Source organism: Mercenaria mercenaria, chromosome 6, assembly GCF_021730395.1.
Source record: "Mercenaria mercenaria strain notata chromosome 6, MADL_Memer_1, whole genome shotgun sequence".
Lineage (NCBI taxonomy): Eukaryota > Metazoa > Mollusca > Bivalvia > Venerida > Veneridae > Mercenaria > Mercenaria mercenaria.
This window is the reverse complement of record NC_069366.1, coordinates 85,123,066-85,148,950: the sequence shown is the minus strand read 5'-3', so window position 1 is coordinate 85,148,950 and position 25,885 is coordinate 85,123,066. Positions and strand designations below refer to the sequence as shown.

Here is a 25,885-nt window from a genome sequence, read left to right as displayed (position 1 = left end):
AGACGTGAACGCTACAAAAATTTGCTACGTCAATGAAAATATTCTTTCGTTTTTTTCTTAGTTATATTTCGTGGCCATGAATTAGCAAAAATTGTTGTTGTTTTTTCCGACTTATATTTCGTGGCCACGGATTAAGAAATCGGTTTTTGTTTTTTTCTTAGTTATATTTCGTGGCCACGAATTAAGAAATTGTTTTCTGGTTTTTTTTCTTAGTTATATCTCGTGGCCAGGAGATTACATTTTTTGTTTTTCGTTTTTTTCTTTGTTATATCTCGTGGCCACGAGATAAATTAAAATTAAAAAAATCCGATGTCCCCATCATGCTTCCGTACCTAGCAGTATCAGAATGCCAAATGTTTTATTCTTGATATCTATTTTAAGTACAAGAGAATGGCAGTTGTATGGGACGCTGTTGACTTTTTAGACCTTTTATATCAACAATAATGAATTCACTGTCTACATATCTTCTTGATATCAGTCCGGAGGGAGTGGCCCTAAAAGGGACTGTTTGTGAAAAGGAGCTACGTACTTGGCTGACGGCCTGCTGTTCAGACGGCCTGCAGAATATAGACGGCATGCGGAGAAGCCCCCGAGCTGCTCAAACTCCACGCTAAACGTGGGGGCGAGCGGGGAGGGGCACACACCTCTACAGCGGCGGACACCAGCGACGACAACAGCGGCTTGTGGCACTTACCGACCTTCTAAGGGCGCCTTCTTGCAACCACGTCTCTTTACGGGTCTCTGTCGCCTAGGTCTCATTGGCCGTGACAGTGATTCAACTTTGGCTTCAAAATTATTTTGACTTTTTGGCATATACTCTACGGAAATTGCGTAGAGGTAAATTTTCTTCACCACTTTGGCTTCAAAAACTTATCTTTAACGGCATGCCTGGTGACATGCCGGGGGTCTATACTCTTACATAGCGAAATGCTATACTGTGCCTGAAAGGGCGGATGGACCCTTAAATAAACTCAAACAACGAACGAACGAACAATAACTGAATCTCTATGTTAACAAACGTTTTGTCATCTGTAAAAACACCCCCCGAAAAGTGACAAGAACAGCAGTTTTATGCTAGAATGTTTTTTCTTTCTGTATAAAATTCAGAATAGGAATACTGAGGTTTGGTTTTTGTTCAATTAAAAATGAATGTGATACAAGTAAAACAAGTCGAAAGATAACCTGCGGCCAGAAGTTAAACAGTCCAGAAATTGTTGACAGTAACTTAATGGTGAAAAACGTACTTGTTTTTTTTTTTTATTATTATACCATTTCGCTTTAATGTAGGAAATATTACTCCATTCAGCAGATTTCTAAGCAGATCTAGATCTACGAACTATGTATTATCTAATTCTAAAAGTTATTGTTTTGAGCAAAAATATCTATATTTCCCTTTCATGTATATCAACCTTTAGCTTAACTGGTCACATTTCTTGACTATTGAAATACTTCACTAGAGCTTTCACAAATGTGATTTATGCCTTCACCTGGACTTATTTGACAACACAGGATCATAATCCAGGAAATTGAAGAGCAATTAACATAAAAACCCTTATGCACAACAAGGTATCAATATTGATCATTGCTGAAAGTTTGAATAAATTATATGAAATAATGAATGAGGAATTCAGGTCACAAACATTTCTCTATATATCATATAGAGTGCCAGCTATATTGCAAAAACGGCGTTCCATAAATGCGATAAACCAATCGCATATCGGTAAAAAGTCACGTGAAATCACCCAGTCCCCATGTGCTACACTACTTGTTGCTTTCCAATATAGCTGCGGCCTTCAGGCCGCAGGTAATTATTACTTATTCTAAAAAATATGCTTGTGAGTAAACCCTGTTGTATTTCAATTATTTCGTGAAATTACATACACATGATAGTTATTTTAATTCGAAATTTACTGATTCACAGATTGCACATTTTGCATGGAGTCTCGCAGTTGGTGAAAATGCATTTATATGATAAGTGGACTTCTGCATCTTAATCAAGAATAAAAAATAAAGCACAAGCAGTAAAAACAATTCAAACCGGTATGTCACACGGACATAATGTTATATAAAAGTAAAGTATTTTAGTGTTTGTTTGTTATTGTGTTACTGGAAGGACCATCCATTGTTTTCGGCTTAAAGGTATTTAAATCCTAATTTAATATTTAAAAGCATGAACAGGTATATCATATAGTTTATGTAAACATAAACTTTACAAGTATTAACAGTATTATGCATTAGGTTAAAAATAGTATACATGTACAGATAAACACAGTATAAATGTGTACTGGCTTTTTTTTTCCTTTATCAATTAACTGTAACTACACGACATTTAATCATGAATATAGCTCTATATGCGAACTTCGTTTATATATTTAGTAAAGTTAAAAACATTTGATGAGGATTTTATACATCTGAAGTTATATCTAAAGATAAAATATTTTAGTGATCGATGGCCATTGGATATCTTTATTCGATGAAAGCTTGAAGTGAATTACTCTCGGGGTAGCCTCCTGGAAAAAACATACACTGGGAGCATGAGCTTTTTTCCCCACATTTCATAACTTTCCATGAAAGACTAAGTCAAACTGAGTCTATTGATTTTGTGGTTGCACATAATCCAGATATATTCAATTCCACCTAATCCATAACACGGTTTTTCATGACTTGCATCTTTATTAAGCTTAATTTTACGGGCTTTCTGCGTCATAGGTAGCACCTAATTTCAGATTAGCTTAATGTCACTCTATACTATAATGCTTACTTTCATTATTTTCTCGCCATATATACAAAGCTATAGCGTTTTCTTATGAAAATCTTAATCATGGCGGCCATCTCTGGCGGCCATCTTTAATTTTGGCGGACATTTTAAATATTCACAATCTGCTTCCCAGGCTTAAATGAAACACAATACATCCATCTAAAATCATGCCAAGTTTAATACTTTTCACAAGTGAACAATTGTTTCACAAATTTCCTGCACTGTAACAAATCGTCAGTAATTAAGTTTCAAAGCTTTCTTAAGAAATATAGTATTAATTTCCTGATACCTAAAAAATTCTTCTTTTTTTAGTTGTGGCACGATCTGGAGGCCAGTGCTTTAAGTAATTCCTTTCTTTATACAAGTCTTGTGGGCATCATCGTACCAGCAGTATGATTCTGCATGCGTTGTTGACCATTTCGTTCCTTAAAGCAGCAGCAGGTATGTTGAAGTATTCTCGGATTTTAAAGGGTGTATTCATTTTAGGAAATAAAATTAAATAATACCCAATGTTAACTGTAGTTGATCTTTCTTTATGGCAAGATTAATAATTTTATACATAATGATTACATACAATTAAAATCGTTCCATATAATGCACGAGTACCGTATGGTCCAGGGTCTTTAAACTCTTTTGTGAGACTGAAAATAAATTTGTTGCCGGAAGAAAAAAGTGAAATATTTTTTATTTAGGAGCAAGTTTAGTATGTTTATACTACACTGACGCCGTTGTCCCCGCTGACTGTGATACAGTCATACAGTGTGGATCTCATGAGGTCAGTTTGAAATATTACAGCACAGTTCATATAAATATTATCAAAGATCATGAAAGATATATAGATATTGGCTTCTATCAAGTACTGATGGACTTCGTGCGTTATTTCATAACTTGAAGTATCGAGATCCTAATGATAAATTTCTGTGCTTTAAAGGAATGTTGCACCTGATTGTTCGCGGACAATATTATAAATTCACTGAATATTTGATTGATTTCAAGATTTAAATGCTTTATCATTTTAGCGCACAATAACTTTAGTATTATAGAACTGCAAACATTAAGATTTTTTTAAGAATCTAAGAATTGTAATTAACAATTTAACAAAGGATGACAGGTCCAAAGTATGAATTTCAAGAATGGAGCGCTTGGAAACAAACCTAAAGCAAGAAATAAGAGGACCGAAAGTAGGAGAAATGAATCAACTGACGGCAAGTCACGAAACTGGCGAGATCCCGGTTAAATCACACATGATGATTTCATACGCTCCAGTGTAACAAATGTTGTATGCTCCAAACTAAACAACTGTAAGACACATGCCTATCTATATATGATAGGGGAAATTCGCTTTAAATATCAAATCCTAATTATCGTAATACTTTATTTCTTTCAGCGTTGTTATGTTGATGCTTATGTCAGTGCAACGGGAAGTTTAAGATATAATCTTGGCTGTCGGGACGGAAATGTAAGGAGTTTTTTTTTTTAAACAGTAAAAAGTATCAAATATAACAATTTTGTCTTTTTAATTTACACTTCGCCAATAAAACTTCTTATAGCTGTAGTAGACACTTGATAGCAATTTCATCTTTGGTTCAGTATTTATTCACACGTCTTCTCATTTTTTTTCAGCAATGTACCGGACCATCGAATCTTGGAAAACGTGAGGCATTTAATCAGCTGACAGATATGTTAGATTCAATGCTAACAGATAAGTTAGATGCGGTGCTGGGAACGAATGAAGAATTGTCCCGAAAAAGCACCCAGTGGTTTTCCTAATACGGATGCAGAAACACGCGAGGTATCAAAAATAAGAGCAGGTGGATTTCTTGTATGCAGTGAATGTTGCACTGGAAACTTATGCAGTAATGCTGGGTGTGGAAATAAAGGTAAACATTTCAGAATGACAGGCCGTAATCAAAATAAGACTTTCAGATCTTTGTAATTTAGAATTTAACTCAGATATTTCACTGATAAGATTTATTTTTAAAACATTATCTAATGCACTTGTTGATTATCCTATACATTTCGGGGTTTCCTGATTACACAGTAGATGAATATTGTATGATATGTATACATTTTGTTTATTGTTATTTTCTTTCTGGAATGATAGATATAATAAACTTATTCTTAAACTAATGATAATAGCAACGTCTGACGTGTATGTTATGGTGCATCATGTTGACTGCATTAGTTAGGTATAACAAAAACTACTGATAAATAAATTGCAAAAACCATTGACGTTAGACTTGCGCAGCTGCCAGGGGGAAGGAACTCAACAAACGTTTGCTTTGATATGATTAAGTGTAAATGAAAAACATTTGACGTCAAAGATATTATCTGTTCAATACCAAACGCAACAACGTAACGTTTTGTGGCATTCAAACTATTTAATGCATATTTAAGTGTTTCTTTCTACTTCTGCTGCAGTAATGAAATGGCTATTTAACAAAATATCATGAAATCATGAGATTTGCCTTGATAAAGATCAAAGTGTTGTGCATAATAAACCGGTCTAAATTCCACAGTGGTGTTTTGCTGTTGACCTCTTAAAGTCGATGTTTCTTTGTCTTTGTTTTTTTTCTTTACATGTCTTTACCATTTAGTGCCGTTTGAGAAATAAGACATCTCTTTGTTATTTCCATGTTACCTCTTACTAACTTCAGTTTAAGATTTAATAAGAGTTTTTGTTTTACATAAATTTGTGCCATTGTAATGGTGCATTTTCAAGTTTTTCAAAGAAGTGCCGACTCTTTTTTATTTGGTTTTAAAACTTTCAGTAAACCAACAAATTATGAATTTTCGTTTTCAACTTTCTTTGTTTAATTAACAGGTTATATTTCTCCCAGAGGACCAATTTGCTACCACTGTGCAGAGCAGCTTAGTCAAGATGACTGCAGCAAAATAAGTTTGTGCGGTCAAGATGAGGTCATGTTAATTTTATATAATCCTTCTGTTTCATTTGAACTTGCATGAATTATTTGTGGAGTGTCTTCGTTTATGAGTTCTCCGGTCTCAGCTACTGTCATAAAAGCGCGTGAAGGCATTTGTGCTTCTGTATTTTTTAAAGACAAAAGAAAACAACTTATAAAAGAAAAAGCGATTTCTACGTTTACAATATCGATGCATATTACAGAGATAGTTTTACTATTTACTTACACAAAATGAACAAAACGAGTTGCGCCAGTGCTGATATTTGATTCTACTTACGTTAGTTCTCAAGAATATCTAAAAGCCATTCACCACAACAACAACAACAACAACAAAAGTAACTTAATTGAGCTCAAATCACAGAAGTGACAGACGATTATCCAGTGTAGAATACATTTCGAATAGTTAAGTATATCTAATTTATCGTGTAGCAATTAACATGTAACATCATCTAATGGTAAGAATAAAAATACGCACATTTACCATCGAAGTAGAAAGTAGTGCATGTGTTTGAAAAAAAAAAAACGTGTTATAATAATAGGATAGTTCTTTTTGTGGAATATGTTACTTTACCTCCATTTGAAATAGTTAATTTAGTCACACAGCGCAATGGGCAAGAACTTAGTTACATACATCACTTTCGTTTCAAGACAGTTTAATTTTTCACAGGTCTGTATGCTGCAGAAAACATTGAATACAATGACACATGAAGTGAGATCTCCCTAGTACTTAATGGGTTTGCTTTGGAACTTCTATGAAACATTCTAATAGTAGTAAATTGAGACTCTTTGTGAAATGAACAACATTTTTAACAGTGATACCTTGGCAAAGTTAACAAGTTTGATAAATCTAGTTATGGTTCAGTTTGTGTTACCTGTATCTATCTCGTTTGCAAAAAAAATGATCTAAGTTATTAATACATAGTTTACTCCTGAGTTAACTTGAAAAATAGTAATGTTGACATCGTGGCTGTTCAAACAATATTCCTGACTGCTCTTACCGAGTTTGGATTTGATCATAAAACAGCAACTATACAAATCACCAAACTACCAGAAAATATCCCGTACCTTAAGAACGAAAATTCGTATCATATTTGAGTTTTACTTTTCATAGAGATGCACTGACGAAATTTTGCGGTATAAACAACTTGCGTCATTGTTGGTCGGGAAACGGCAAAAATCTTCAAAGAGAGAGTCTCTAGAACTAGGTACGACAACTACTGATGCTTGCAATTACTAACATTTTTTGTGTGTTGTTTTTTTTCACAAAAATGCACTGACCTGTGTGATTTAGAATATGAGTAACTCATTTTGCTGTTATACTGAAATCACACGAAAATGTTACTGACAATTTGTTTGAATTATTTCGTTCTTTCTGACAGGTTTATTTTACTACTAGTCCAAAATTTAGCAATGGCAGATAACAAAGGATACTATCAATACATCAAGATGATCAAAATAAATGAATAAAACAACGCATCCTATGCATCTTATTGTAGTGTATTGGTTCTTCAAATTATATGAAGATATTCCTCGTGTATGCAATGAAGCTTTACACTGTAGATATAATCGGCTATTTTCCTAAATGAAATAGAAACATGGAAATGAATTCCGACATGTAATTTCTAAAATTTATTCTTAGGAGGGTCGTGTGTAGTTCAATGCTGCAAAACCGACATGTGTAATGTAGACTGTAATGGGACGTCTTCAAGTCATACCAGTTCTCTGGTCCCAGGTTCAAGCATGCAGCCATCAGCAACAAGAGATCCTGTACCATATTCAACGACTGTGTCAGTATATAAAACAACACCAACAACAAAGATGAGTAGTGTTGCTCTTTCAACCACTACAACAGCATACAGAACTCCGCTGCCAGTGAAAAGTACAACGGTTTACAATACACCTCAACCACCAACCATTACAACAGCATACAGAACTTCACTGCCAGTGAGAAGTACAACGGTTTACAATACACCTCAACCACCAACCATTACAACAGCGTACAGAACTCCACTGCCAGTGAAAAGTACAACGGTTTACAATACACCTCAACCACCAACCATTACAACAGCGTACGGAACTCCACTGCCAGTGAAAAGTACAACGGTTTACAATACACCTCAACCACCAACCATTACAACAGCATACAGAACTCCACTGCCAGTGAAAAGTACAACGGTTTACAATACTCCTCAACCACCAACCACTACAACAGCGTACGGAACTCCACTGCCAGTGAAAAGTACAACGGTTTACAATACACCTCAACCACCAACCATTACAACAGCATACAGAACTCCGCTACCAGTGAAAAGTACAACGATTTACAATACTCCTCAACCACCAACCACTACAACAGCGTACGGAACTCCACTGCCAGTGAAAAGTACAACGGTTTACAATACACCTCAACCACCAACCATTACAACAGCATACAGAACTCCGCTACCAGTAAAAAGTACAACGATTTACAATACTCCTCAACCACCAACCACTACAACAGCGTACGGAACTCCACTGCCAGTGAAAAGTACAACGGTTTACAATACACCTCAACCACCAACCATTACAACAGCGTACGGAACTCTGCTGCAAGTGAAAAGTACAACGGTTTACAATACACCTCAACCACCAACCATTACAACAGCATACAGAACTTCACTGCCAGTGAGAAGTACAACGGTTTACAATACACCTGAACCACCAACCATTACAACAGCGTACAGAACTTCACTGCCAGTGAGAAGTACAACGGTTTACAATACTCCTCAACCACCAACCACTACAACAGCGTACAGAACTCCACTGCCAGTGAGAAGTACAACGGTTTACAATACTCCTCAACCACCAACCACTACAACAGCATACAGAACTCCACTGCCAGTGAAAAGTACAACGGTTTACAATACTCCTCAACCACCAACCACTGCAACAGCATACAGAACTCCACTGCCAGTGAAAAGTACAACGGTTTACAATACTCCTCAACCACCATTCACTACAGCTTCATGGGTATATATAACACCATCCCAACCTACGTTATCGACGATGTTTTCAACAAATTCTGGTAGATCTTTTTGCAACAATGATTCAGTTCGCTTTTGTTATGATTTAACTTTCTTAGGGTTTTAAAACTCGACCGACAACGTCAGATGTAACAATGAAATACAGCTACGTTTCATTATTGATATACTCCCGTAATATTTTCATATGTATTGCACACCATGATGAGCATCTAACAGCAACGTTGAGAACTACAATGTGATAACTTTTAAAATATTTGAGCCGCACCATGAGAAAACTGACATAGTGCATTTGCGACCAGCATGGATCCAGACCAGCCGGCGCATCCGCGCAGTCTGGTCAGGATCCATGATGTTCGCTTTCAAAGCCTATTGCAATTAGAGAAACCGTTAGCGAACAGCATGGATCCTGACCAGACTGCGCGGATGCGCAGGCTGATGAGGATCTATGCTGGTCGCAAATGCACTATGTTGGTTTTCTCATGGTGCGGCTCATTTGATTTATCTGTTTAAAACAGTGTACTTAACTTTAAGAAATGCTGATTGGGCTAGTAAAATGTTTGTTTTATTCTTTAAATGAAACGGACCTTTGAAACTTGAAACTTGTTTATTTACTTAAACGCCCACTTCTACATATAAAAACATATTCAGCGGCGTTGTACAATAATAAACAGTTAAATGATAATAAAGCAACAATTATTACATTAACACCACGTGACAGGTGAGACAAGTTGTGAATATATTATCAAAATATGTCCATTTTCCATGATATCTGAATAAATTAACCAGCAGAGATGCTTAGATAACAAATTTATTGAAATAAAAAACCCGTTTTCCTGACCAATTTTGCACAGAAAATATTTTTTGTACTTATCGTGCACTGTTCATGTGACACTGTTACTTGTAAATACGTGCTCTTATTAGCACAATTAAAAGTTACAAAATATTAAGACGTCCTTACCGTTTAAAAGGCGACATAGAGAATGCATTCAGTTATGAGTGGTAGGGACATTATTTTCCTAAGTAACACTGTTTCGCAGGATGTAGAGGTGAATATAGAATAAAGATATTTTTATTCTTTCACGTCCAATAAAGTATATTACTTACTGTTTTTAAAGAGCTCATGTTTTTACAAACAAACTATAATCTACTCCGAACATATACAACAATTGAATTTTATGTAAATATACTGATGTCTTGAGATAATTAACTATATAACTCACTGTGCTGGGACTTCATACTTCTAAAAAAATATCTCCCTTGCTAAGTGTTCTCTCATTACCTCACTTTTAATGATAAGTTTAAGTATCTCGCCAATGAGCGTAAGATAAAATTCGATATTACAAAGAACTGAAAAAAAAAACACACATGAAAACCTTTTGTATAATATATACATTCGTATTATATCGCTTTTTTTTATAAATACTTCATCATCTTAGAATTATAAACTGTTTCTTAAAAATGGACAAAGAGTGCAATTAATTTCAAATTGTAACTCAAGACTGATAATATCGAAACGCAATTGTGTATTTTAAGACTTATTTCCTTTCATACTTTCAGCTAGTTTCTGTTTATACAAAAGCAAACTTTACCAGCAGGACGATGTTTGGCAAGATGGCTGCGGAATGAACTGTACATGTGTGGATGCCGGAACAGCATCATATAAATGTCAAGAACTGTAAGCATATCTTTATTGACATACATCTGCAGTATGCCTTTTTTATAAAATGGCACATCTAGAACAGTAATGGCCCAAGCGCTTTATCTCGGGAGCCATTGTGGAACTATGTGCGCAATTCTGGCCAAAAGGCACAGCCAGTCGTTAAGTATGTCAATGATATGTTAATTGCGCGTGTGCCAATATCACTTGGGCAAGTTAAATGGTATTTGTAAATTTAAAGTAAATTTGTTACTATTTATAATGAGGTATTTAATTAATCACCACAATACACACTAACAAAACAACACATCTGTATGGTGCGCACATGCATATCTATAAAAAAAAAAAGTGCAGAATGATAATAAGGACTATGCAATAAATGTATGAGATCTATTACTTTTCGGATATATTTCATCAGAACAGACTAGTGAATATGCACACCTGAATAATTAATCCTTAACTATTGCATTTTCATGTGTCAGATGCCCTACATACACCAACCTGCCTATTGGCTGCACACTTCAGAAGATACCTGGGGAATGCTGCTCTGTACCAACCTGTGGAACGCAAGGTAGTGCTAAACATTTTATTCTAGGAAATTCAAACCGGTTAGCTCAGTAGGTATATCATAAGGCTTAAATCGAGAGCTCTCTTGAGTTCGATCCCCTATCGCGGCGTTTATCTCCGTAACGATTTTACAGAAGGCACTTTGCCTGAAATCATTCGTTCATGTGGGAGAGTTAGCAGTTACTGAAGATAAGCTTAACCGACTTTACAGAACTGAAATAATGTTGGAAAACGACGTTAAAGGTGGTCATTCGCAAATGAGCAACATTTTGTGACATTATTTACAAGTCGTGTATTTTCGTAGAGATTTATTTAAGTTACAAAGCAACCCGATAGATAGTGTTGGATCTCTATTATAAATATAATTATGTTAAATTGCTTTTTATAGAAATTCATAATTACCGTATATGCCGTACTATAGAGCTAAACATCAAAGTATACGGTTGTTCCTAATAGACATTGTCGGCTTAAGTTGATGTGGACAATGAACTGTGAATGTGCTGTAAATCCTGGGGGTCTTCTCAAGACATACTTTTATTTCATTAACTGTTACAGTAGCTCACCTTTTTCATGACAGAACGTCATTCAAATATTATATAAACAGACTGAATGAAACTGAGTCTTGGTTATGTTCTATGCTTTTTTAGGAAGTAATTAAATTTGGGACAATTTAAATGAATGTTAGTATAGGAATGTTCTCATAAGACATTAGAAGAGTTACTTTAACCAAGCATGAGTAAAGTGTTTTATCAAGAGCTCTCCAAAATATACATATACTTCGAATAAGATTTCTTTTGAAAAAGACAGTAATTCTACAAAAGTTCCATAAACTATGTTTCCCATTTCAATTGATACATTTTTTCTGCCTTCGTTATATGTACGTCCGTCTGTCCGTCTTCATATAGTCTGATCTAGCTTCTCAAAATGCTCTGCTAGGATTTGAACGGAACCTCACAGAAATGATATTATGAAGCCTTGTTGTGCGTATCCTCGATTTTTTTGTGAGTTAGGGTCCCTTAAAAGTAGTTTTTGAATGAATCCGAACTGCTTCATAAATAGCAGGATTTGAAAACAATGTCATAGTAATGATCCGTACAAATTCTAGCTGAACATGTATTACAAGGTTCATATTTAAATGATCTTGTACTGAGTAATGGCCCTTTGATTATCATACATAAAGTCTATGAAGAGATTTTTTCAGTAATTCACCTCCAAATTTCATTGAAGCCTAAGGGATTTATTGAAATAAGATGCACATATCGTTGGTACATACTGCTCGAAATATTTTTCCGGAGTTATGTACATTATTCATCTTACTGAAAAAAAAATTGTTCGGACTACTTCTCCTAGTATACTGTTTGTGTGATTTGACTGAAACGTCTTAGGAATGTTAGTTGCAGGTCTATATTATTCGTAAGTTATGGACTGTACGTTGAATGATTTGACGAATTAATTGTATTTCATTATAAGAGATAGAAATTATGTAGACCGGTCCTTTTTCATTATTTTGGAAACGCCATCAACTCCAGTGGAGTTAGGAAAATGCTCTTGAAAATTGTTTTATTTGAGAAAATTTGCAAATAAACAAAATCTGTGTAAAGATATTTTGTGTAAAATATTAATGGACTGCTTTTCAGTAATTGTTCAATAGTATGACTGTTGTTTTAATGACCAAAATATACATACAAATTAGCCAAACTATTTTAAACCGGCAAAATTCCTAAAAGGTAAACACTAGTTAAATTCAGAATGGGGAACATACTTTCTTTGCTTTGGGGTTACCTCCTTTTACCGGAGGTAGATTTATAGAGAAAAAAAAGCCCTGTTAGAAATTTTTGTCAACGCTTCATTTCGAAATTCTAGTCCAGATTTCAATGATAGTAGTAAATGCTTGGTATAAAGCCTTGTTGAGCATATCATTGGCACGTACGCTCGAAATATTGTTTGCGGAGTTATTACTCTTAAGGACTATGCTATTTTGACAATGCAAAGTTCCTATGTAAAACTGAGAATGTCGTAACAACACGAGAAATGCACGGGGATCAAAGAGAAACTAATGATAATGAAAAAATGTATCTCCGAGTAAATTATAAAGTATCAGTAACACTCAAAAGCATGTCCCAACAGTGTACTAGAAGAAAATGCATAGAAATTTTCGGTGCAAGTATTTGGTACCACAAGTCTCTCCTATTTATATAATATATATATTCATCAATCAGGGATATGTCAGTGTAAATGAGCTGAGCGTTAGTTTTCTAAGAAATCGTCGTTAAACTGTGTTACACAAATCACACGTGCACCGCTTTTTTACAAAAATATGTCAGCCATGTTTTCTTCAGCGAACGAAATAAAAGGAGTATTTTACCTTAGGTTTCCTTATTGTATAGTACGATTCACTTTCTAATCTAAATAAAGCATCACTTTTTTATATCATTCCACTGTCCGATCTTTCTGATCACTTAACGATCACTCACAATTACAAAATAAAATCAACGTGTCATCAAAATTATCACATTACACGGCTTCATGGACATCACGCCCTACTAACATTAAATTTGTAATCATGCGCCGACCAAACAAATGATGAAAGATCGGGACTTTTTCAAAGATATGTTTTATTTCCTGTAATTTTCTGATATTCTAACCTTTAAACAACCGAATTGTATGCACAGAAATAACGAAGAATTTATGGAATATAGCTTTTAGTTTAGATTTTGGACCTATCTTTTTCCAGCCCAACAACAGACATGTATATGTCACAAACCCGGCTTGTCCTCGAAATCAGTGTCAAAGGTTACTAGAACATAAATACAATAAATAAACAATCGCTTACTATGTTCTTGCAAGTCCCGTTAGATGAAACGGCCCGTGTTTATACATTCATATATATTCCGTATCGGGAACATTGACAATCACACAGTTCGATCTTTACCACGAACATGAAAACAGTTACTTTTATTCCTTTGTTTACATTTCAAACAAGACGATTCACATATACGTTTAAGAACGTAAATTCCGTGCTTTCCGACCCTCATGGTGTGTAAACTTTTGTAATTAAAAGTATGGTGTATTCGGCCAACCATTTGTAATTTCTGACGGTAAATATCATTAAGAGTATCATTTATGTTCACGAAATTTAATTGAATATTTAAGTTTTATACTAGCAAAAGAAAAGCGTGATATACATGGTCGCTGGCTTTGAATTCCTCGCCCATCACCGACGTGGGATCGAAACCTCACTTGAGGTGTAAAACTTTTCACGTAAGGAAGCCATCCAGCTAGGTACTAGTCTGAGCTCCAAAAAAATGTCTGGAGGGGCACCTGGAGTCTTTCTCTACCAACAAAACCTGGGAAAAGTTCATTGTGTCGTTTCGGTGTTACTCTCAAGCAAACAAAACAAACATTGTTCCCGCTTTGGTTTGTTTGTTTGTTTATATTTTTATATAAATGAATATGCTAAAAGGGTATTTGTTTGTTTCAGTGTAACGTCAAAACATGATATTACAATTATATATCAACAGTGAATGCCACAAGCATTATATTTTCACGAGGGGTTAATGCCTTGATCTTACATGTAAAACGAACATATTCCTAGTGTATAAAAGGTAAAGGTAAATATATATGTATATGTGTATGTACTCGCGGAATTAAATGTTAAGTGTAAAAAATATGTATTCACAGTGCAAATCATCCATGCTAAATAATACGTACGATATGTTTGCTTTCTCACTGTCTAACCTGTCTGAAATGGTCTATGCGATTTTTATCATAAGAGTTCTAGTTTAATTTTCATCTTAAATTAAAGCAAACGTGTTCAATATAATTTTAAACTTAAGCTTTGAAGTTTAGTAGGTTGTAGCATTCTCTAGGTCAAGAGTATTTTTTATTACCTTCTGTAGTTAATAATTATCTATTGTAAAAATGCTTTTTTAACCAAAGTGGAAGATATCAGGTACTTGAAAATGCAGCTTTCTAAAAGGTCAGTTTGAATTCTCGATGTCATTTGTTAGACATACCTTGTAAAAATAATATTATTACAAAATTAATACTGCTATTTCTTTTGTTGCACTTTGCGGACTTATGATAAAGTTATATATATATTTATCTGAGCAGTACAATCCGTGTAAATGAGCACTACGTAAGCGCTCAGGCCCTTCTCGCACACCATACCTATAGTTCGGACTTCTTTAATGTGTAAAGACATGTGGACAAAAATGACAAATTTAGCCATCACCTGGTAAATTGTAATGTGTTTTTTAGAAAAGTAATAAACGGAAATAGAAAAATAGCTCTCAGCTCATTTACACGGATAGTTCAGCTTTATTATGTATGTTATAGTTTTTCGCAGTTATGCATGATTACATAGAATACTTGCACCGAAAATTGTGACACAACCATACTGATAACTTTTCCCACTTTAGTCTTTTAATTAAAGTAAGAGACCAGCACTTCATGGTTTTAATGTTTTGTCACATTGGAATAACGTTTGTCTTACAGTAACTTCGAAATTCCTCAGAAATAATATCATGTACCCCACCCACCTAATTCATAATTTCGAAATAGCATAGTCCTTAAAATCATTTTCTAATAAAATGAGTTTCAACCTAGGTACGGGTCATGTCGCTTAACAATTTTTCACTGATGTATGGTCCTTGATTTTTACACTAAAGTTCACATAACATCGTTAAAAACTGTCACATAATGCCGTAAATAAATTTCATAGTATTCAGTTACAAAGTTTACATTATTTATTTTACATCATTTTTTAGAAACTTAATGTAAGTGTAAATTGTCATTTTATACGTTTCATTCCGCTATTGTGAAAAGGTAAATAGTTATACATAATCATTTTTGCATAAAAGAAATGCTCTGATCTTTCTAAAAATCATATTCTATAATATAAAGAATCATCATCAGACTATATATAAAGATTACAGCGTCAAGAATAGTAAATATAGGCAAGTTGGCGAGCTAAGCGAGCCGAAAAAAAAAAGAATGGACATTCAATAGTATTCTGATATAATGAAAAATGAAAGCTTTGCCGAAAAGGGAGTGCGATCGCACCCGTTGCACCCCTTCCTCCCCCTCCGGCTACGCCCTTGCAGTATATGTTTCTTTGTTGTAAGTTAACATTAACTTCCCCGTTTTATTTTCTCAGCAAGGGAGAAAAGTCGCTTTTGAAATATCTCTCCAGCATGATTATAGATTGACGAGCTCCGAAATGTATAAGAGACTGTCGAGAAAATAATGTAAAAAAGAGGATAATTTGTTTAGGATTGCGCACTTTAAGCACATGAAAATAAAATACACGGTTTCTACCAGTTTCATTGACTAGGGATACTATTGTGATAGTTTAAAAATCTCTACACTAGCTTAAAGTGAACTTCAGATGATCATCAAACTGTAATTACATGGTCTCCGATCAGTCTAATTTCAGTATGCACAGTTAATGGGTGTGACTGACTTGTCACTGTGTTAAAGCAACTTACAAATAGTTTGCTCGTTACATTTTAACATTTTCCATGAAACATCAGCAACAGTTACTTGCTTTGAACAGGTTAACTTGTACCGGTAAACAATTCAGGAACTTTAGTTAGGCAAACAGCCTGCCGTTACATAACATAAATACTGTAAAAAAAAACGGCGCATACCAAAACAAACCAATACATGAATAAATGTGTTTTGAAACGCTCCCTAGTCAGTCCACATTCGATATTCACAGTCAGACTTCACATAAACCGACAATGTCTATTCACATGGTATTCACGACTTTAAGATGCGTTGAACTATGTCGATATATTGCTGTGATGTTTATTTCAATATGCAGGTAGCATGCGCCTAAAGTTATCTAATTACAAAGTTGGTTGTCAGTAGCTGCTAAATTTAGATTGTAATTGCGACTAAAACCACTAAATTATGCCTCGATGCTACATTTTTTAGGAAATTATATGCGTTTAAATGCCATAAAATATTCGATACTATTGGTATAAAGCTTAAAAAAATTGTCACAAAACCTTAATGATTGATATCTGCTAGAAATATTGTTTCCTTTTCATGCACATATTAAGTACTTTAAGATTCAAAATGGAATTGGCACTAATAAAAATCCTTACAGAAAGCTAGGAGTTGGTGTCTTAAAACTGCTGTATTCAACTAGTTAGCCCAGCCCAGTGTACCTACCTGAGCCAACACACAGTTATATGCTAACGAGTTTATCAAATCGTAACATTTAACAATTAAATTTAATACACACAGTTGATGTGACAACTGTATGTGAAACAGAACGGCCAGATTCGAGCTCACTCTACTGATAACTGCATGTTTCTATTCCAGTTTGTCACATCGATCCTGTATAGTATTTCACTGCATTTCCTTTACATTCTCTTGCTAACTGCTGGCGACATTCATCCGAATCCAGGTCCTTCTGACTTTGACACAACTTCCTCCTCAGAGATGTCTACTTCCTTTACAAATGTAATAGATTCTGGTCTCAGTATTATGCTCAAAGTAGTATATATATACATATAAGGTATGTATATACGACCAAGCCGACTTTGATGCTTATCAAGGAAAACTTGATCAAGTCAAATGGGACACCCTGTTAAATACCGATGACTTAGATTCTGTAGCAACACTATACTTAATGATGCGTCTAAAACAATTCCTTCTAAAATTGTCATTATTCGTCCAGCAGATATACCATGGTTTCATTCCGGAATTCGAAAACTAATCAGACAAAGAAACAGACTTTTCAGAAACGCAAAGTTGTGTACAAGCGAATCAGCCTGAAACAAATTCAAACAAAAACGAAACGAAACATACGAGAACTAAGAAAAGCCTAAAGCGACTTTAAAAATAAGATCATTGACAAAATTAATCAAGAAAATTTTGATACTAAAACATGGTTTTAAACTTTCTAAGAAAATTGCCAATAAATCCAAGTCAACTGTTTTACCTGTATTGTCTTACAATGGTAGGACAACGTCTGATGACACAGACAAAGTCAATATTCTTAATTCCTTTTTCTTTGAACAATCAAACATTAACGACATCAATCGTTCACTACCTGCTAATCCGGAACAACCATCATTTATTCTTCTATCTATTCAAATCATCAAGACGTTATAGATGCAATATCTTCTATTAATCCATCCGAACCCCGAGGTCCGGACATGGTCAGTCCAATTAGCTTTAAGAAGGCTCTTCCGTCCTAGCTGCACCACTAGCTACGTTCTTTAATAAACTAATTACCAAACTGTACCTTCTCTCAGTCTGGAAGATGACAAATATTACTCCAATTTACAAAAAGTCTAATCCACCCGACCCTCAAAACTACCGACCAATATCTCTTCTTAGCTGTGCTGGGAAGCTTAAGGAATGATGTATACACAAATATTTTTTTCAATTTTCTTACACAAATAACATTTCATAATTCATCAGTTTGTGTATGTCTACAATGACAATTATGAATGACGGTAAAGAAGTATTTTCCGACATCCCCTTAACCTTTTACCGAGTATGGCACGAAGGTCTACTTTTTAAGTTGTCCGCAATTGGTATCTGTGATAACTTACTTCAGTGGTTCAAATCGTATCTTACTCGAAGGCAAAGAGTGCTTTTTGCGAATTCTTCGTCTGATTGGTCATCCACCAATGCTGGTGTCCCTCGGGGCTCTATCCTCAGACCTGCTTTATTTCTTGTGTACATAAATGACATTATTCTCAATTTACGTTCAAATGTGAGGTTGTTCGCCGACGACACTAGTATATTCATTATTGTCGATGGTCCTGCTACGTCGGGAGCAACTTTAAATCAAGATCTCGAAACAGTTCTGAAATGGTCCAACACTTGGCTGGTTACTTTTAATCCTTCCAAAACTGAGATTCTCACCTCCTCTAGAAAAATGACATAACATGTAGATTCTGACCTATATGTTAGATAAACTTTACAAAGAATCTAGCATTGAGCCTTTAGTTAAGGGACGTAGAAAACATATACTTTCCCTTCTATTTAAAATGGAAAATAAACTAGTACCCAACTACTTATGCAATTCAATTTCTCCCCGGGTTGATCATAGGTAAGACACCCTTAAAAGTTACTGTTGATACCGTGTAGAAAAGAATTCTCTAGAACATCTTTCTTACACTCTGCAATACGGGATTGTAACAGTTTACCAGCTTCTATTACAGACCAAAACACCATCCATACTTTCAAAAATGCTTTAAGGTTTAGGGGTACATCATCAAAACCCAGAAATATTTGATACACGAACATCCTTACGAATATTTTACCTGACTATTACATATTCTGCCGTACTGTCCCGTACGACGGAATGATTGAAATATTCTGAAATGAAAACGTTGTCCCCTTTGAAAATGAATGCCATTTGTAGAGAAATAAAAATAAACAAATTTCTGAAAACTGTGTTCCACCTAGTTATGTGAAATTTCAATATTCATACATTATTGCAAATGCATCAAAACGGACATATTTAACAGTTCTTTGAAAATGGTGAGTTTTTAAAGGCGTTTAACTGTCCGGAAGTATCGCCATTTATGCAGTCCTTTTCTGGAATTCAGTGTTTTTATCAGTATATTGACACTTGTATCGTAGAGTAATATACATATTTCACATGATGTTCAATTTTCATGTGAAACAACTCTTTTTACATATGATTTCGTGCCGTTTCCTGTTTTTTTTTCTCAAAACGTAAGGCTAAGCGTTAACGCTTAAATAATTATATAATAACTAAAACGACACAATGAAAATACGTTCACTTGTTTATCGATATCTCTATCCGCTATACTAGTATACTGCTTTTATAAACTGACCTAGTGACTTTCGGTCGTTACATAATTTTGAATAAAATGACACGTAAATTTACCATCGATAATTGAACCTTTCACGCTTGCAATATTGCTTGATTCAAGGCTTGATTCTGCTTCTTGGAGTTTGCAAATAACTTTCTCATTCAGTTTGAATTGTTCTTCGTTAGATATTCGTTTAACTATAGGTGTTTCTCTAATTTAATTTGTTTTGTTTTCACTTATCTGATATTTTATGAGTGACTCAATTTCCTTTAGCAATTCTCCATTGTTCAACTGATCCTTTCTTGAACTATAGCTGCCACCCTGCCTTCCTCCATTTTCTAGAACTAAATAACACCCGCTAATCCATCAAATACCCGCCAAATATCACATGACTAAACTGCATGACTGATTCGCGCCAAATATTTTTTCCCGCAAATATTTGCGCTACTTAATGTTAAGACATTCGTTCTGCGCTATACTGCGAAACGCGCAGGACTGTCAATTCTCCAGACAACGAAGAATATTGATAATATATTTTCTGGAATTCAGTGTTTTTATCAGTATATTGACACTTGTATCGTAGAGTAATATACATATTTCACATGATGTTCAATTTTCATGTGAAACAACTCTTTTTACATATGATTTCGTGCCGTTTCCTGTTTTTTTTTTCTCAAAACGTAAGGCTAAGCGTTAACGCTTAAATAATTATATAATAACTAAAACGACACAATGAAAATACGTTCACTTGTTTATCGATATCTCTATCCGCTATACTAGTATACTGCTTTTATAAACTGACCTAGTGACTTTCGGTCGTTACATAATTTTGAATAAAATGACACGTAAATTTACCATCGATAATTGAACCTTTCACGCTTGCAATATTGCTTGATTCAAGGCTTGATTCTGCTTCTTGGAGTTTGCAAATAACTTTCTCATTCTGTTTGAATTGTTCTTCGTTAGATTTTCGTTTAACTATAGGTGTTTCTCTAATTTAATTTGTTTTGTTTTCACTTATCTGATATTTTATGAGTGACTCAATTTCCTTTAGCAATTCTCCATTGTTCAACTGATCCTTTCTTGAACTATAGCTGCCACCCTGCCTTCCTCCATTTTCTAGAACTAAATAACACCCGCTAATCCATCAAATACCCGCCAAATATCACATGACTAAACTGCATGACTGATACGCGCCAAATATTCTTTCCCGCAAATATTTGCGCTACTTAATGTTAAGACATTCGTTCTGCGCTATACTGCGAAACGCGCAGGACTGTCAATTCTCCAGACAACGAAGAATATTGATAATATTAAGTCTAGTATATGTACAAATAATAAAAAGATTATTAGATTTGCATCGAGAAATATGCACTCGTTCCTTTGCTGGATAATATTGCGATCCTAAAGTCGCGCAATATTTCCTCTGCAGAACTCGTGCATATTTCTCGATACAAATCTAATAACCTATAAATGTCGTACGGTAGAAGAGACAGAAGAGGCAGAAAGCAATTACATATAAAGTCATAAGTCCACCCGCAAACTATTAGACATTGTCGGTTTATGTGAAGTCTGACTATGAACATCGAATGTGGACTGACTAGGGAGCGTTCCAAAACACATTTATTCATGTATTGGTTTGTTTTGGTATGCGCCGTTTTTTACAGTATTTATGTTATGTAACGGCAGGCTGTTTGCCTAACTAAAGTTCCTGAATTGTTTACCGGTACAAGTTAACCTGTTCAAAGCAAGTAATTGTTGCTGATGTTTCATGGAAAATGTTAAAATGTAACGAGCAAACTATTTGTAAGTTGCTTTAACACAGTGACAAGTCAGTCACACCCATTAACTGTGCATACTGAAATTAGACTGATCGGAGACCATGTAATTACAGTTTGATGATCATCTGAAGTTCACTTTAAGCTAGTGTAGAGATTTTTAAACTATCACAATAGTATCCCTAGTCAATGAAACTGGTAGAAGCCGTGTATTTTATTTTCATGTGCTTAAAGTGCGCAATCCTAAACAAATTATCCTCTTTTTTACATTATTTTCTCGACAGTCTCTTATACATTTCGGAGCTCGTCAATCTATAATCATGCTGGAGAGATATTTCAAAAGCGACTTTTCTCCCTTGCTGAGAAAATAAAACGGGGAAGTTAATGTTAACTTACAACAAAGAAACATATACTGCAAGGGCGTAGCCGGAGGGGGAGGAAGGGGTGCAACGGGTGCGATCGCACTCCCTTTTCGGCAAAGCTTTCATTTTTCATTATATCAGAATACTATTGAATGTCCATTCTTTTTTTTTTCGGCTCGCTTAGCTCGCCAACTTGCCTATATTTACTATTCTTGACGCTGTAATCTTTATATATAGTCTGATGATGATTCTTTATATTATAGAATATGATTTTTAGAAAGATCAGAGCATTTCTTTTATGCAAAAATGATTATGTATAACTATTTACCTTTTCACAATAGCGGAATGAAACGTATAAAATGACAATTTACACTTACATTAAGTTTCTAAAAAATGATGTAAAATAAATAATGTAAACTTTGTAACTGAATACTATGAAATTTATTTACGGCATTATGTGACAGTTTTTAACGATGTTATGTGAACTTTAGTGTAAAAATCAAGGACCATACATCGGTGAAAAATTGTTAAGCGACATGACCCGTACCTAGGTTGAAACTCATTTTATTAGAAAATGATTTTAAGGACTATGCTATTTCGAAATTATGAATTAGGTGGGTGGGGTACATGATATTATTTCTGAGGAATTTCGAAGTTACTGTAAGACAAACGTTATTCCAATGTGACAAAACATTAAAACCATGAAGTGCTGGTCTCTTACTTTAATTAAAAGACTAAAGTGGGAAAAGTTATCAGTATGGTTGTGTCACAATTTTCGGTGCAAGTATTCTATGTAATCATGCATAACTGCGAAAAACTATAACATACATAATAAAGCTGAACTATCCGTGTAAATGAGCTGAGAGCTATTTTTCTATTTCCTTTTATTACTTTTCTAAAAACACATTACAATTTACCAGGTGATGGCAAAATTTGTCATTTTTGTGCACATGCCTTTACACATTAAAGAAGTCCGAACTATAGGTATGGTGTCCGAGCGCTTTCGTAGTGCTCATTTACACGGATTGTACTGCTCAGATAAATATATATATAACTTTATCATAAGTCCGCAAAGTGCAACAAAAGAAATAGCAGTATTAATTTTGTAATAATATTATTTTTACAAGGTATGTCTGACAAATGACATCGAGAATTCAAACTGACCTTTTAGAAAGCTGCATTTTCAAGTACCTGATATCTTCCACTTTGGTTAAAAAAGCATTTTTACAATAGACAATTACTAGTTACAGAAGGTAATAAAAAATACTCTTGACCTACTAAACTTCAAAGCTTTAGTTTAAAATTATATTGAACACGTTTGCTTTAATTTAAGATGAAAATTAAACTAGAACTCTTATGATAAAAATCGCATAGACCATTTCGGACAGGTTAGACAGTGAGAAAGCAAACATATCGTACGTATTATTTAGCATGGATGATTTGCACTGTGAATACATATTTTTTACACTTAACATTTAATTCCGCGAGTACATACACATATACATATATATTTACCTTTACCTTTTATACACTAGGAATATGTTCGTTTTACATGTAAGATCAAGGCATTAACCCCTCGTGAAAATATAATGCATGTGGCGTTCACTGTTGATATATAATTGTAATATCATGTTTTGACGTTACACTGAAACAAACAAATACTCTTTTTGCATATATAAATATAAAAATATAAACAAACAAACAAACCAAAGCGGGAACAATGTTTATTTTGTTTGCTTGAGAGTAACACCGAAACGACACAATGAACTTTTCCCAGGTTTTGTTGGTGGAGAAAGACTCCAGGTGCCCCTCCAGACATTTTTTTGGAGCTCAGACTAGTACCTAGCTTGATGTCTTCCTTACGTGAAAAGTTTTACACCTCAAGTGAGGTTTCGATCCCACGTCGGTGATGGGCGAGGAATTCAAAGCCAGCGACCATGTATATCACGCTTTTCTTTTGCTAGTATAAAACTTAAATATTCAATTAAATTTCGTGAACATAAATGATACTCTTAATGATATTACCGTCAGAAATTACAAATGGTTGGCCGAATACACCATATTTTTAATTACAAAAGTTTACACACCATGAGGGTCGGAAAGCACGGAATTTACGTTCTTAAACGTATATGTGAATCGTCTTGTTTGAAATGTAAACAAAGGAATAAAAGTAACTGTTTTCATGTTCGTGGTAAAGATCGAACTGTGTGATTGTCAATGTTCCCGATACGGAATATATATGAATGTATAAACACGGGCCGTTTCATCTAACGGGACTTGCAAGAACATAGTAAGCGATTGTTTATTTATTGTATTTATGTTCTAGTAACCTTTGACACTGATTTCGAGGACAAGCCGTGTTTGTGACATATACATGTCTGTTGTTGGGCTGGAAAAAGATAGGTCCAAAATTTAAACTAAAAGCTATATTCCATAAATTCTTCGTTATTTCTGTGCATACAATTCGGTTGTTTAAAGGTTAGAATATCAGAAAATTACAGGAAATAAAACATATCTTTGAAAAAGTCCCGATCTTTCATCATTTGTTTGGTTGGCGCATGATTACAAATTTAATGTTAGTAGGGCGTGATGTCCATGAAGCCGTGTAATGTGATAATTTTGATGACACGTTGATTTTATTTTGTAATTGTAAGTGATCGTTAAGTGATCAGAAAGATCGGACAGTGGAATGTTATAAAAAAAAGTGATGCTTTATTTAGATTAGAAAGTGAATCGTACTATACAATAATGAAACCTAAGGTAAAATACTCCTTTTATTTCGTTCACTGAAGAAAACATGGCTGACATATTTTTGTAAAAAAGCGGTGCACGTGTGATTTGTGTAACACAGTTTAACGACGATTTCTTAGAAAACTAACGCTCAGCTCATTTACACTGACATATCCCTGATTGATGAATATATATATTATATAAATATGAGAGACTTGTGGTACCAAATACTTGCACCGAAAATTTCTATGCATTTTCTTCTAGTACACTGTTGGGACATGCTTTGAGTGTCACTGATACTTTATAATTTACTCGGAGATACATTTTTTCATTATCATTAGTTTCTCTTTGATCCCCGTGCATTTCTCGTGTTGTTACGACATTCTCAGTTTTACATAGGAATTTTGCATTGTCAAAATAGCATAGTCCTTAAAAGTAATAACTCCGCAAACAATATTTCGAGCGTACGTGCCAATGATATGCTCAACAAGGCTTTATACCAAGCACTTACTACTATCATTGAAATCTGGACTAGAATTTTGAAATGAAGCGTTGACAGAAATTCTAACAGGGCTTTTTTTTCTCTATAAATCTACCTCCGGTAAAAGGAGGTAACCCCAAAGCAAAGCAAGTATGTTCCCCATTCTGAATTTAACTAGTGTTTACCTTTTAGGAATTTTGCCGGTTTAAAATAGTTTGGCTAATTTGTATGTATATTTTGGTCATTAAAACAACAGCCATACTATTGAACAATTACTGAAAAGCAGTCCATTAATATTTTACACAAAAATATCTTTACACAGATTTTGTTTATTTGCAAATTTTCTCAAATAAAACAATTTTCAAGAGCATTTTCCTAACTCCACTGGTGTTGATGGCGTTTCCAAAATAATGAAAAAGGACCGGTCTACATAATTTCTATCTCTTATAATGAAATACAATTAATTCGTCAAATCATTCAACGTACAGTCCATAACTTATGAATAATATAGACCCGCAACTATCATTCCTAAGACGTTTCAGTCAAATCACACAAACAGTATACTAGGAGAAGTAGTCCGAACAATTTTTTTTCAGTAAGATGAATAATGGACATAATTCCGGAAAAATATTTCGAGCAGTATGTACCAACGATATGTGCATCTTATTTCAATAAATCCCTTAGGCTTCAATGAAATTTGGAGGTGAATTACTGAAAAAATCTCTTCATAGACTTTATGTATGATAATCAAAGGGCCATTACTCAGTACAAGATCATTTAAATATGAACCTTGTA

At 34.4% G+C, this 25,885-nt stretch overlaps 1 protein-coding gene and 1 long non-coding RNA gene across 2 annotated transcripts; both read left to right on the top strand.

The window, feature by feature from the left end:
• Positions 1-3,447: 3,447 nt before the first annotated feature.
• LOC123549886 (uncharacterized) lies at positions 3,448-6,398 on the top strand. The gene is made up of 5 exons (XR_008371479.1): positions 3,448-3,533; positions 4,146-4,217; positions 4,382-4,638; positions 5,583-5,677; positions 6,350-6,398. It is a non-coding gene; the product is annotated as an uncharacterized LOC123549886 (long non-coding RNA).
• A 399-nt stretch (positions 6,399-6,797) lies between these two features.
• Positions 6,798-10,983, top strand: LOC128546084 (uncharacterized). The gene is made up of 4 exons (XM_053546945.1): positions 6,798-6,887; positions 7,322-8,746; positions 10,263-10,380; positions 10,845-10,983. The coding sequence occupies exons 2-4, from the start codon at positions 7,357-7,359 to the stop codon at positions 10,981-10,983; spliced, it is 1,647 nt and encodes a 548-aa protein (XP_053402920.1). The 5' UTR covers positions 6,798-6,887; positions 7,322-7,356.
• The last annotated feature ends 14,902 nt before the right edge of the window (positions 10,984-25,885 follow it).

Bases quoted from the DNA above. Each gene is read 5' to 3' on its own strand.
- LOC128546084 (XM_053546945.1), top strand. From the start codon at position 7,357: ATGTGTAATGTAGACTGTAATGGGACGTCTTCAAGTCATACCAGTTCT. The intron at 8,747-10,262 runs GTAGATCTTTTT...TCATACTTTCAG, and splicing joins GATGTTTTCAACAAATTCTG to CTAGTTTCTGTTTATACAAA. The intron at 10,381-10,844 runs GTAAGCATATCT...TTCATGTGTCAG, and splicing joins TCATATAAATGTCAAGAACT to ATGCCCTACATACACCAACC.